Source organism: Malus sylvestris, chromosome 9, assembly GCF_916048215.2.
Source record: "Malus sylvestris chromosome 9, drMalSylv7.2, whole genome shotgun sequence".
Classification (NCBI taxonomy): domain Eukaryota; kingdom Viridiplantae; phylum Streptophyta; class Magnoliopsida; order Rosales; family Rosaceae; genus Malus; species Malus sylvestris.
The window spans coordinates 17,984,280-17,996,952 of NC_062268.1; the positions used below are offsets into that span (position 1 = coordinate 17,984,280).

General features: G+C 40.4%; 3 protein-coding genes across 4 annotated transcripts; 2 read left to right on the forward strand and 1 right to left on the reverse strand.

Moving 5' to 3' along the window:
- Positions 1-1,708: 1,708 nt before the first annotated feature.
- LOC126582278 (mitochondrial-processing peptidase subunit alpha-like) lies at positions 1,709-6,108 on the forward strand. Its single transcript, XM_050246361.1, has 13 exons — positions 1,709-1,873; positions 2,353-2,586; positions 2,692-2,988; positions 3,469-3,636; positions 3,841-4,008; positions 4,152-4,232; positions 4,377-4,443; positions 4,566-4,663; positions 5,074-5,146; positions 5,232-5,302; positions 5,429-5,478; positions 5,573-5,685; positions 5,784-6,108. The coding sequence occupies exons 1-13, from the start codon at positions 1,838-1,840 to the stop codon at positions 5,834-5,836; spliced, it is 1,509 nt and encodes a 502-aa protein (XP_050102318.1). The 5' UTR covers positions 1,709-1,837; the 3' UTR covers positions 5,837-6,108.
- Positions 6,109-6,688: 580 nt separating this feature from the next.
- On the forward strand, positions 6,689-9,283 carry LOC126582275 (pentatricopeptide repeat-containing protein At1g51965, mitochondrial). Its single transcript, XM_050246359.1, has 2 exons — positions 6,689-7,632; positions 7,750-9,283. The coding sequence occupies exons 1-2, from the start codon at positions 6,865-6,867 to the stop codon at positions 8,953-8,955; spliced, it is 1,974 nt and encodes a 657-aa protein (XP_050102316.1). The 5' UTR covers positions 6,689-6,864; the 3' UTR covers positions 8,956-9,283.
- Positions 9,284-9,451: 168 nt separating this feature from the next.
- Positions 9,452-12,187, reverse strand: LOC126582279 (30S ribosomal protein S9, mitochondrial-like). Of its 2 annotated transcripts, none has more exons than XM_050246362.1 (4): positions 11,518-12,187; positions 10,665-11,105; positions 9,966-10,046; positions 9,452-9,822 (listed from the first exon to the last, which is right to left on the reverse strand). In XM_050246362.1, exons 1-4 carry the CDS (start codon positions 12,002-12,004, stop codon positions 9,731-9,733), a joined length of 1,101 nt encoding a protein of 366 aa, XP_050102319.1. In that variant the 5' UTR covers positions 12,005-12,187; the 3' UTR covers positions 9,452-9,730. The 2 variants fall into 2 exon arrangements, with proteins under 2 accessions (XP_050102319.1, XP_050102320.1); XM_050246363.1 differs by lacking the exon at positions 9,452-9,822 and adding an exon at positions 9,856-9,905 and having other exon boundaries at positions 9,936-10,046.
- Positions 12,188-12,673: the final 486 nt, after the last annotated feature.

The following is a 12,673-nucleotide window of genomic DNA, read 5'->3' on the forward strand; positions in this document are numbered from 1 at the left end:
TTGCTTATGTGTGTGACACTGTGACCATGTTCTCATTTTTGCATGACCGCTCATTTCCTTGCCTTTTGACTTATTACAACATAGCAACGTTTTTTGCAGCAATTACAACGGTTGTTTGGATGTAAGGTTTGATGTTTGGGTTTTACGTACTTTGAGCTTCAACTTAGGTTTCGGCCCCATGTTCTTTCTTTTCGCTATTTGTACTTTGGGCCCGTTGAGTTAATGAAATGCATTCTCCTTGCCAAAAAAAAAAAAAAGTTGTTTGTGAACACTTGTGTATAATGCACTTTTCCACTCGTAAAGCACTTAGCCCTAGTTTGGGAGTGAGGTGCTTAAAAAAAAAGCACCCATGAAAAAAAACTGTGAGAGTTTTAGGTGTTTGGTAAACTGAAAAAAATGGCTTATTTTGGAAGCTGCTGTGAGAATAAGCTGAAATCAAAGGAAAAAGCTGAAGCTGCTATTTGCAGCTTTGGAAAACTGGCTTTTTTTCAAAGCACATCGAGCTATAATGCTCCTTTAATGAAAAGACCCACTATCAGACTGCCTTTTTTCCAAAAGCACTTTTACAAAAAAGTTTACCAAACACTCTGCTGCTTTATTTCACAGCCGCTTATTTTCACAACACAACCGCTTATTCTCGCAGCAGCTTTTTTTTCAAAGCACAGCAATACCAAACCAGCCCTTATTTTGGTAAAATTAGCTCATTATAAACATGTATAATTTTTTTTTTATTTACTAAAAGTTCCAGTGCTTCTCTGAGAGCAGTTTCACCCCTCAAGGCAATTGGGCAATAGATAATTATTGCTTTAGTGAATAGTAACTGCTCCAATATATCTTCATCTCGTAAAATGAGTTGCTGGACAATTGCTATTAAAAATTTGATAAAAAATAAGGAATTTTAACGAAAAACTCCTGGTGCTATTCAGTTTAACGAAAAACTATATTTTTACGCTAAAAAATCAATCCTAATACTATTACTTTACCTTTTATTTTGTCATTATCGTTAAAATTCAAAATTTTCAAACTCTTTTAATTAGTTTTCCTTAAAAAATAATATTATTATTTCTCTTTCCTCCTCCCCCTTTCTCTCTCTCCTTCTCCTTTCTCTGTTGCTTCCCGTCTTCTCCCACCCCTCACCGACGAAATCTAACAATCCAAACCCACCCCCCCCTCCACACACGCACCCCAAAATTACCAACTCTCTTGCTGGACTCCTCGCACAGTCAGTAATCCTAAGGTCAGACAAGTCAAGTTCTTCGCTTCACCCAAGCCCATTGCCTCCTCCTCCTCTCCTCCTGTCACTGACACTCGGGCGTAGGGTCGTGAAAAGATTGCCTGGTTGAGCAATCCATCCGCTATAGGCCCATCAATTGCTCAAAATTTTGTTATGGGCTAGAGCAAGATTTTCCCTTTTTGCCTTGGCAGTTTCATGTCGGTTGGCGATGCTTTAAAAAGCACTTCTACGACTCATAAACATTTTAAAGTTTTTCAATCAAAAAGAAAAATCATTTTTTATTTTCAGAACCACTTTTAGCCCTATCTTGAAGGTCGACTAAAAAAAAAAAAAAACCCACAACTTGGGCTTGGAACTTGAAAGGTCCAAACGGTTATGTCACTACGTAATACTTTTGGGCCTTCACCGGCACAGTAACCGAAGCCCAACACTAACTAGACAGGTTCAGGTCTCCGAAACTACATCTCTTTTAACTGTTTTATTTCAACAGCCACTCTCTCTCGTTGTTCGCCCTGAAAAAGCTCAGACCTTTAAGAGGAACAGAGGCTGCAAAATTCCCCAATTTATTTTCTAGGGCTTCATTCAATCTTGAGCTCCATCGCCATGTACAAGGCAGCCTCCCGACTCAGGTCCCTCAAGGTCAGTCCCAACCTGCCGCCTCCCAAACCCTAATGTTCTGCTCCGTTTCCGATGCATTGTAAACCAAATGGGATTTGTGCTGTGAGATCTGCGTTTATCTTTTCTAGGTTTTTGTTTCCTGGATTTTTTTAACGATTGTATGACGAAATTTGGGTATTATTTTATTGATTGATGCGAATTTATAGCATTTTTGTGTATTGATTGATGCGAATAAAATGGAAAATATGGTCCTCGTGATTTATGTGTATTTTTCTTGATTAAAATGAGGAATTGAGTTTCTAGTATTTGGTTTTTGTTGGGCATATATGATATTGTCTATTTTTAATTTGATTGATAAATATCGTAGTGTTAGATTTTCTGAGTATAATTTGTAAGGAGCAATTTAGGGTTGTTGCTGGATGCGAAATGCCGTTGTTCTTAATTTTTATACATAGTGATAGTGTCGTTGACTGTTCCCTGACGTGAATGTGTCCGAGCAGGGCCGTGGAAATTTGGGGGCCACCCGGTTTGCAACAAGTGCAGCTGTATCGAAGCCATCCTCAGGCGGTCTCTTTAGTTGGCTGACCGGGGAGAGCTCAAGTGCTCTTCCTCCGTTGGAAACCCAGCTCCCAGGTGTTAACCTCCCTCCTCCAGTACCTGATTATGTTGAACCAAGCAAAACTCAGATTACAACTCTTTCTAATGGTGTCAAAATAGCTTCTGAAACTTCAACGGTATGTAATACAGTGTAGCTAAACTTTTCTTTTCTTGTACAGCCTTCTCATTTTACCGCTCAGTCTTGTTGATTAATTTTGGTTCTTTTTGTGTTGAGTATTCAGAGTCCTGCAGCGTCCATTGGAATATATGTGGATTCTGGTTCCATATACGAGACACCAGTATCCAGTGGTGCCTCACACTTGCTAGAACGATTGGCTTTTAAGAGTACAACCAACCGGAGCCACTTACGCATTGTGAGAGAAGTGGAAGCAATCGGTGGTCACATAGGAGCCAGTGCCTCTAGGGAGCAAATGGGATATACTTTTGATGCCATCAAGACCTATGTTCCCCAGATGGTGGAACTGCTTGTTGACTCTGTGAGGAATCCTGCCTTCTTGGAATGGGAAGTCAATGAAGAGGTAAAGTTTCTGTTTCTTAAATATTCTGTCAAAGTTACTAGACATCCATTTAGGATTCTTTGGGCAAAAAATCTGTTGCAATCATATACCTTTCTATAGTTAGTTATTAAAATCTCCCTCTTTGGTAAGATGGGAGGAGTTGGGGTGGTAGAGGTTGTCTTCCGTTTAATTTAGTATTTCCAGTTTGAAAAAAAAAAAAAAAAACCAGGACTTTTTGACATAGTCCTTTGCTGAGAATAAGTTTGCGCACTTGAAAGAGATAAGTTTGATTGAATTTGGGAGGTTTAGCAGAGGAAAAGTTTCAGCTCACAGTGAAATTATTGATGAACTTCTTAAAAGTAATTGTCTTTACATGTCTATTTATGTCTGCAAATGTGATCAAAGAAGTTTTGTAGTTTGGGTATTCATACATGGCGATTTGTTGTCAATTTCTGTAATTGTTCCGTCGTTCTTATTTCAGTTCACTTAATCTTTATACAGCTCAAAAAAGTGCGGGCAGAGATTGGAGAACTCTCAAAGAATCCCCAGGGCTTACTGTTGGAGGCTATTCATTCTGCTGGTTATTCTGGTGCATTGGCTAATCCTCTTTTGGCTTCTGAAGCATCACTGAACAGATTGAATGGCAGCATCTTGGAGCAGTTCATTGCTGTAAGATCATAAACTTATAAATACTGCGTACTCATGCTTATCCCTTATCCTAAAATTCAATACTGCATGCAGCGTAGTTGTTATTTATTCAAATGAATAACTTAGTTTTTTTGTTAACTATCTTTTAACCTTGTTCTATCCTTATTTCCTATTTATGTCTGGTCTGGTGTGGCTACTGACTGGTTGCTGACATGGGAATTTCAGGAAAATTATACTGCTCCTCGTATAGTTCTTGCAGCATCTGGGGTTGATCATCAGGAGATTGTATCCATTGCTGAACCTCTTCTCTCTGACCTACCGAGTGTGCCTCGCTATGAGGAGCCACTATCCAAATATGTTGGAGGAGAGTACCGTTATCAAGCTGATACACCGGTTCGTATTTTTATCCATTCAAAAGTTGCTTCTCCTTTCCTTCGTATTCTCCTCATTGTCTGATACAAAAATGTACGAAATTTTCACGTAAATTATTTAATTTTGTTACTAACATGCTATCTGCTATACTCCTCATCGTCCAGGAAACACACGTAGCTCTTGCTTTTGAGGCTCCCGGCGGCTGGCGCGAGGAGAAGCAAGCCATTCTTTTGACAGTTCTCCAGGTTCCACACTTACTCTCGGAATGCTTAACATAATATTACAGAAATTTGTAGAATCATCTGGGTGTTACTTATTGGTAGGTCATCATAATAAACATTCAAAATGTCATGTCTAGATGAGTGATGAGAACAATTCTGTATTTGCAGTTGCTTATGGGAGGTGGTGGATCTTTCTCCGCTGGGGGCCCCGGAAAGGGGATGCACTCAAGGCTATGTAAGTTTTGCCTAGGTTTCTAGTTTGTTGCTAATTACTGGAGTGCTTGACTATTATTCTTGTTTGGTTGGACATTTTTTTTAAATTTTTATATAACAATCATTATGTTCATTTGACAACAGATCTCCGCGTCTTGAATCAGTATCCAGAGATCCAATCCTTTTCTGCATTCAACAGCATCTTTAATGATTCTGGGTTGTTTGGTATTTATGCTAGCACTGTAAGGCTCTCAACCTTGAGTTTTCTGATTGTAGTTAATGTTGATTTCTGGGGTGAGCATCGCTGCATGTTGGTGTGTATGACTAGGACAGAAGATAGATTTCTTGATATGGCTTCTGCCTGATTTCATATTTTAATATGAAGTCTGGCGATTTATATTTTCTGTTGGAACAACGTGTTCTGTTTTCTTGTGCATTTAACTTGAGATTATAATTTCAATTTTGGTAATTGGAACTAGTTTTATGAAGTTGGTCTCTCTAGTGCACAACACATGCATCAGGATGGGGTTTTGTGTATGCCTTCATTGAATATGAATCATCAGTTGGCTTGATGAGTCTGTTTGGTAAATAATTAAAGTATGAATGTTATTATTTGAAAAATGATTTCTTTTGGCGCTACTTTTGAATGTAGGGCTCTGAATTTGCATCAAAAGCAGTTGATATAGCAGCACAAGAATTACTTACAATTGCAACACCTGGACAAGGTTTGCTCTTCGTATTTCTCACTTCTTGTTTCAGAATGAAGGACTTATGTTTCTCATGGTGCCTTTATTTCTTCTTTGCTCGCAGTTACGGATGTACAGCTTAAACGTGCCAAGGAGTCCACAAAGGCGGCAGTTTTAATGAATCTAGAATCTAGAGTATGACCTCTCTCGTACACGCATGATTATGGTGCAGTGGTTCTCGAATGCACTAGTTTGTCGTTATTTTAATATTTGTTGTTGAGGTTGGTCATTCTTAATGGGTTTTTGTTTTCCATTTTGCAGATGATTGCATCAGAGGATATAGGAAGGCAGGTTTTGACATACGGAGAGAGGTAATTCAATATCTGTTCCGTTTGATCTATTTGGTAGGCTTTTACAGCATTTGTTGCGACTTGCTAAGGAATATGTTACTGTTTACCATTGCAGGAAACCTGTGGAGCACTTCTTGAAGACGGTAGAAGAAGTGAGCTTGAAAGATATTACTACAATCGCGCAGAAGATTATTTCTTCACCGCTAACAATGGCAACATATGGCAATGGTAATTTCCAATTACTTAACACATTGATCTCATATATCGCGTCCGGTGGTACATTGATTAAAGGGTGAGAAATTAAGCCCTCGTGTGTTTTGTGGCAGTTGTACATGTACCCGGTTACGACTCAATTAGCAGCAGGTTCCAAGCAAAATGAGAGGATGCCTCCTGCTGGCTGTAATTTTTTGAATCGCATGACTACTCACGGCTTCCGAGCTATTCGCCGTTGTTGGCAATTGTCGAAATAAAATTTTGAAAGGATTAATTTGATCCAAATTACATATACCAGGATTTGTTTTGGCAAATATTATATCTTTTCTAAGCTGTTTTGGTGTACAGGGGGTTCTGCACCCTCCAAAAAGCAAACCTAACAACAAGAACAAACTTCTCCTTCATTTCGCGCACAAAAATAGAAGGATTTTTATTTTATGGGATGTGTTTTTTTCTTTTCATGATACTTAAATTGGACTTCTTGTTGCCTTCATTTCAAATAAGTAAACATGTTATATTTTTTATAAGTTATTTAATTTGGGCTTTTTGTTTGGTGTTTATGATCGGAAAGAATTGGGTAACTCATAGAATTTAAGGTAGAGCTAAGATAGAGATAAATGTTGTGAAATTTAGTCCTAGGGAGAGAAGTTTTTTCGTCATGTAAAGTTGTGTTGGATCAAAACGTTTATATAAAGATAGATGTTTGTAACCTCACAACAACATACAAGATCAAGAGTGAAAGTAATAATACAAATATCCCTCCTCTCTCTTTACATTCTTTACATGTATCCTACAAGATCAAGAGCGAAAGTAAGAATACCAATGTTTATATCCCTCCCCTCTCTTTGCTTGCATCATTTTTGTGATACATACAGTTACGAAATGTGATACATTGCATCCGTTCCACTTCTATCTTTAACAAAAGATTATTTCTCTCTCATTTATCCCTATTATAACAATAAAGTGCTGATAAAAAAAATAAAAGTGATTTTTCATTATACCAATATTAGAGGAATCTGCGCTACAACTTGATGAAAACAATGCTGTGGAGCGCGCAAAAACCACTCTGTGTACGACGTCGTTTGCTTATTAACAAAACACAGTTTAACCAGTCCAAACCCAGTCCACTGCTCTTTCTAACGATAACATTCGAATACCAAACTAACACTAACCACCACCGCTACTGCCGCCACCATGAAACCCCGCCACCACCTGAGACTCCTCCGCCTTACCAAACCCACGCCCTCAACCACCACGTGCCGCCACTATGCCACAAAGTACACCGCCAAAATAACCTCAACCGGCCTTTCCGTCTCGGCCGAGGTAACCCCGCCGCCGCCCCTCCCCACCGACATCCGCGGCTACGCTCTCCCGCGGCGTGACCTCGTCTGCAAAGCCACCCAAATCCTCCTGGGCTGCCAATCCCCTTCCGCCATGTTATCAGACCCCTTCTCCGACCTCTTTGACTACCTCACCTCCCTCTCCCTCCACATCACCCCGTCTGAAGCCTCCGAAATCCTGAAATCGGTAACCTGCCCCGACCTCGCCGTCAAATTCTTCCGATTTTGCCCCTCGCTCTCCCCTAATTTCCACCACGACGCCTTCACCTGCAACCGAATCCTCCTCATCCTCTCCAAGTCCACCTCCCCCGCCCGGTTCGACCTAGTCCGGTCGATCCTACGCGACATGGACCGCTCCAGCATAAGTGGCAACATCTCCACCGTCAACATCCTCATCGGCCTGTTCGGCAGCACCGAAGACTTGGAAACCTGTATTGGGTTGGTGAAGAAATGGAATCTCAACATGAACAGCTACACTTACAAGTGCTTGCTTCAGGCCTTCCTGCGCTCTCGCGATTCTGGCAAAGCTTTCGATACTTACATCGACATGCGGCGGCGGGGTTACAAGCTCGACATTTTTGCCTACAACATGCTGCTGGATGCATTGGCGAAAGACGAAAAGGTTTGAATTTTGATCGAATTGAATGCAATTTGACATTGTGGTTGCGCTCACATGTTCAAATTCGATGTGGGTTTTTGTGGGTTTCTGATTTTCTGATGTGCAGCAGAAATTTGGCAGGTTGAGGATGCACGCAAGGTGTTTGATGATATGAAGAAGAAGCATTGCGAGCCGGATGAGTTTACGTACACGATTATGATCAGAATGGTTGGGAAATTGGGTAAGGGCGATGAGTGTCGCGGGTTGTTTCAGGAAATGGTGAACAAGGGTTGCGCTCCAAATATGATGTTTTATAATACTATGATTCAGGCTCTTGCTCGGAGCAAGATGGTTGACAAGGCCATCATTGTGTTCTCGAAAATGGTACAGAACAATTGCCGGCCTAATGAATTTACGTACAGTGTGGTTTTGAATCTTTTGGTTGCAGAAGGGCAGCTGGGTAGGTTTGATGAGGTGGTGGGGATGTCGAAGAAGTACATGACGAAGTCGATATATGCATATCTTGTGAGGACATTGAGTAAATTGGGTCATGCCGGGGAAGCTCACAGGTTGTTCTGCAACATGTGGAGCTTCCATGGCATGGGGGATCGGGATGCATATACTTCAATGTTGGAGAGTTTGTGCAGTGCGGGTAAAACTGCAGAGGCGGTTGACATGCTAAGTAACATTCATGAGAAAGGGATAACTACTGATACTATCATGTACAACACAGTCTTGGCAGCTCTTGGAAAGTTGAAGCAGATACCCCATCTTCATGAACTGTACGAAAAGATGAAACTTGATGGGCCTGAACCGGACATATTTACCTACAACATTATGATTTCGAGCTTTGGTAGAGCTGGGAAGGTTCATGAGGCTGTGACGATATTCGAACATCTGGAGAATAGTGATTGTAAACCGGATATTATCTCTTACAATTCGTTGATCAATTGCCTTGGGAAAAATGGTGATGTGGATGAAGCCCACATGAGGTTTAAGGAGATGCAAGAGAAGGGTTTTAGCCCTGATGTCGTCACCTACAGCACTCTGATCGAGTGCTTTGGCAAGACGGATAGGGTTGAAATGGCATGCAGGCTGTTCGACGACATGCTTGCTCAAGGCTGCTATCCGAATATAGTGACATACAACATCTTGCTTGATTGTCTTGAGAGGTGTGGGAGGACTGCTGAGGCAGTGGATCTATATGCGAAACTTAAGCAGCAAGGGTTGACACCGGATTGGATTACATACGCAGTGCTTGAACGGTTGCAGAGCGGTTCGCATAGGAGAGTTAGGGTTCGTAGGCAGAGTCCGATCACAGGTTGGGTTGTGAGCCCTTTAAGGTGATGAATGGTGTAGATATACCAAATTTTGCGTTCCTGCTTCTTTGGAGCCAGTTTCCAGTTCCTGCCAAGGCCGAAGCATGTGGCTGCTGCTGGAATTACTCAAGAAACTTGCTCACCACAGCGCCATCACAACCAGCATCCATTTTGTTTGCGGAATGAGTTATTTGGGAATGAAAATTCAAGCTCATCGCTGTTGAGATAGAAACTGGCTCACTTGAGTTTTCGACGAAAAAAGATTCTCAATTGTGGAACATCATAAATTTAGTCACAAATTCACTAGTGTGGTTCAAAAATTCAATAATTGATGTGGAAGCATGTCGTGTATTTCAGATTTGATGTCTCACTGTCTTTCAGAATTTAACTTTACGTGAACAGTGAACAATGAACTTGTATGGTTGCTTTGGCTGCGAAGAAGAAAACAACGGTTGTGTCGTGTACTAAGTCAACTATAAAACTAATCTGATTCTCTTAGCGAGTGTCATCAACGTCACTTCCACTTCATAAGACAGACTCATATATTACCAAAGTTGGCAAATAAATCTAGTAAAATGTATTACTACAAAATGTCGACTGTGGAAGCAAAGGATCAGAAACAAATCGAATAGCTCCGGATGTTTTCTCACATCACAAAATCTACAAAATTCTTCTACCACTCATCGCCTATCACAAGCTACACTTGAAATGCCATACGAGTGGATCTCAATAAGTTATTGCAGTAAATCATACTTTTAAGTTCCAAACAAAACCGCGCAGAAAACAAAGCCCGGAGTAATTGATCAACGCTTGACCCACTGGAAGCTCTTCCTTGCTTTTGCTTTTCCGGGTTTTTTCCTTTCCACCACACGCGAGTCCCTTGTCAAGAAACCAGCTGGAAACACAAACAAGTTGCTGGGTTAGCAAGAAAGAGGCAGACAGATCAAATCTGTTTCTCCTTATAGACAAGAAAAAACTCTTCTCAAAAAAAAATAGACAAGAAAAAACCAGCCGACAAAGGGGAAGAAAAATATTTACATTCTTTGAGTGCAGGACGCAAGTCGGGTTCCCAATTTTGCAAGGCCCTGCTCACTCCTAATTGAATTGCTCCAACTTGACCTGGAAAAAACACCTTTTCAATTTTCCATATTTAACACAAACAAAAACGTTGATGCAAAGAATCAACATACCAAACATATTAAACATTGTTCTTTAAAAACGAGTTACTGTTAAGAGTAACAATTTGCACAAACAGTATTTTTGTACTCACCTACTATATAGGAAGAAGAGCCAGCATCAAAAAGCACGAAACAATCTTTAGAAATTACAATCAATTCGTATTTAATTCTGTCTGAGATGTTGGCTCCGATTTTCTTCTCTTTTCCTCTGCTCTGTTTCAGTTTCATTATTTGATGTGAAATGAAAATCTAACCACAATTAATTCAACCTAACTGAAAAATACACTCCATTCATTTGATTTCATGAGAGCAGGGGAAGAAAAGCTTTACTAACATATGGAACTGGACAGAAATTTGTTTTCCATGAGAGTTTGGCAGTGTAGGTAGTAAGTAGCGAGACAAATTTTGTGGTTTTCTGGCATATAAAGCTATTGAATTACAAGTTCAAGGATAACGGAGGGAAACAGCAGTTGAATTGGATTTCAAACAAGTCAATATCAAGGAAAAAAAGTTAACATATAAATCAAAATAAAGTGTGTGGCAACAAACTTAGGCTTACCTGTGGTGCCGCCTCCTTGAACAGTACAAGCGATATCCCAAAGGCCCAACGTTTTTGTCTCAGAGAAAGGTCGGAGGAGAGCAGCACGATGATCAAGCATTGGAAAATAGGCGTCAAATTGTTTATCATTAATTGTGAATTTACCATTACCAGGTTGAATCCAGACGCGTGCTACACTGCATTTCCTTCTTCCTGTTCCATAAGCTCTCCCCTTGTCATCTACCATTCTCACTCTTGCTTTGGCAACTTCCTCCTGTTTCTGGCGCTCTATTTCAGCTCTCGAGGATTTTCTGGTATTTTTCTCATAACGAATGTCTTCAATCTCTGATAGAGGGGGCAATCCCCTTATCCCTTGAAAATCCTTCAATGCAATCAAAGTGTCAAGCATTTCATCTGTGATTCCAGATGCAGCAATAAGGTCACCAAAGGCACGATTTGGACCTGCAGTTACCATACTTGATCAGTATAACACCTAAAGAGTCACCTAGCTGATAAATGAATCAGCAACTGCATTCAAAACAAAGTATTATTTGAACTATAATACTTCGAGAAAGCCGAAGAAATAATCTTATCCCATGTATAGTGCTTGCAGACCTAACAAGATATCTGATAATTTTAACTCCTCCCATTAATCAATAAGTAGTAGTGTAGTTCCCAAAATCAAAAGCAGAACAATAGACACACCAATATTTTAATGAACTTGCAGACCTCCCAACAACGAAACATACAATTGGTTGGTGCCCAAATCAACCCAAAAGGATTTAGTACAGTACAAGCTGTTCCACTAAGCTATACACGTTCCTACTCTTTAAGCATATCGATGTTATCCAGAAATTTACGAAAAAAAAGTAACCTTTGAGAACAGCAGTAAGCTCCCGCTCCTCTTTCTCAAGCATCTCAGCCTGTTCAGCCTTCTCAATCTCCTCTCTCCTTGTCTCACCATCAATGGCAGTAACAGTCTGTACACCCTCTCCGATATCGAACAAGGCACTCTTCTCGTCCTCTCCCAAGCTCCACAGCTTGTACTCCTGCGATGTACCCCACTCCTCGCCTGCTCTCCCTTTCAACCAATCGGAATCGGCCTCGCCGGACTCAACTTCTGCAATCCCGGAAATGTCCCCGGAGCTCTCGCCGAATAAAGGGTCGAACTTTCCATCGGTTTCCTGAGAAAGCCTCCAAACATCTGATTGGGAGGGACCCTGAGCATCGTCCCTGGAGAAGAACCTTGGAGTGAAAGTAGTGAAAAGAGGGTTTTGGGGTTGGGGGAAGGGATGGAACTTTGGGGAGATTAGGGTTAGGCGAGAGAAATGTGAGGGTTTGGGCAGAAGACGAGAGAGCATGGTGATGAAGCAGAGACTTGAAAAATATTTTAGACTTTTGAAATTTAGGGTCTAACAAGAAAAATGTTTCTTGCAATCATAACAGGAAGCGAACAGCAGAGAGAAGTTAGAAGTTGAATGTGTCATGGCTGCGATGTGTTTCTTGCAACTCGAAACAGATCAATCAGGAATTGTATGTGATTAATCAGAAGAACAAGTTGATATATATTATTTGGGCCAAATTTCTTGTACTGTTTTTCCTTTTCGGTTAGCCCGATCAGTTATGGGCTGATGAGGCCACGACACGTACAATTTTTTTCTTCAATATTATTATTATTTATTTTTGTTTTATCTTGTGGATAGATTGATGTTAATGCAAGAAGTGACTTCCGTACATTATTTTATTTTGATTTTTCAATCCCAAAAACAGATATAAGAGTGTGTAGCAGGAGAAAATGGTGTGAAAGTAACTTTCCTTTTATTACTACATCTATCGACTGAAATTGACTCGGTTAAATTATTTCCCCTAATTACTAACTTTACCATTCTACAACTAGTAAATTGCCCTATTGGATAAGACTATCATCTTCAACTCATAGCGTCTCTTATTCAAACTTGCCCCTTCTTTTTAATCTAACTTATAGTAGTAATATCGATTGTAAAAAAAGAAGGATTAACTCTGCACTTGAG

Coding starts and splice junctions, on each gene's coding strand:
- LOC126582278 (XM_050246361.1), top strand. CDS start 1,838: ATGTACAAGGCAGCCTCCCGACTCAGGTCCCTCAAG. Junction 2,587..2,691: donor TAGCTTCTGAAACTTCAACG/GTATGTAATACA, acceptor TTGAGTATTCAG/AGTCCTGCAGCGTCCATTGG. Junction 5,686..5,783: donor AATGGCAACATATGGCAATG/GTAATTTCCAAT, acceptor GTTTTGTGGCAG/TTGTACATGTACCCGGTTAC.
- LOC126582275 (XM_050246359.1), top strand. CDS start 6,865: ATGAAACCCCGCCACCACCTGAGACTCCTCCGCCTTACCAAACCCACG. Junction 7,633..7,749: donor CATTGGCGAAAGACGAAAAG/GTTTGAATTTTG, acceptor GAAATTTGGCAG/GTTGAGGATGCACGCAAGGT.
- LOC126582279 (XM_050246362.1), bottom strand. CDS start 12,004: ATGCTCTCTCGTCTTCTGCCCAAACCCTCACATTTCTCTCGCCTAACC. Junction 11,106..11,517: donor GCTTACTGCTGTTCTCAAAG/GTTACTTTTTTT, acceptor TGGTAACTGCAG/GTCCAAATCGTGCCTTTGGT. Junction 9,823..9,965: donor GCGTCCTGCACTCAAAGAAT/GTAAATATTTTT, acceptor TTGTGTTTCCAG/CTGGTTTCTTGACAAGGGAC.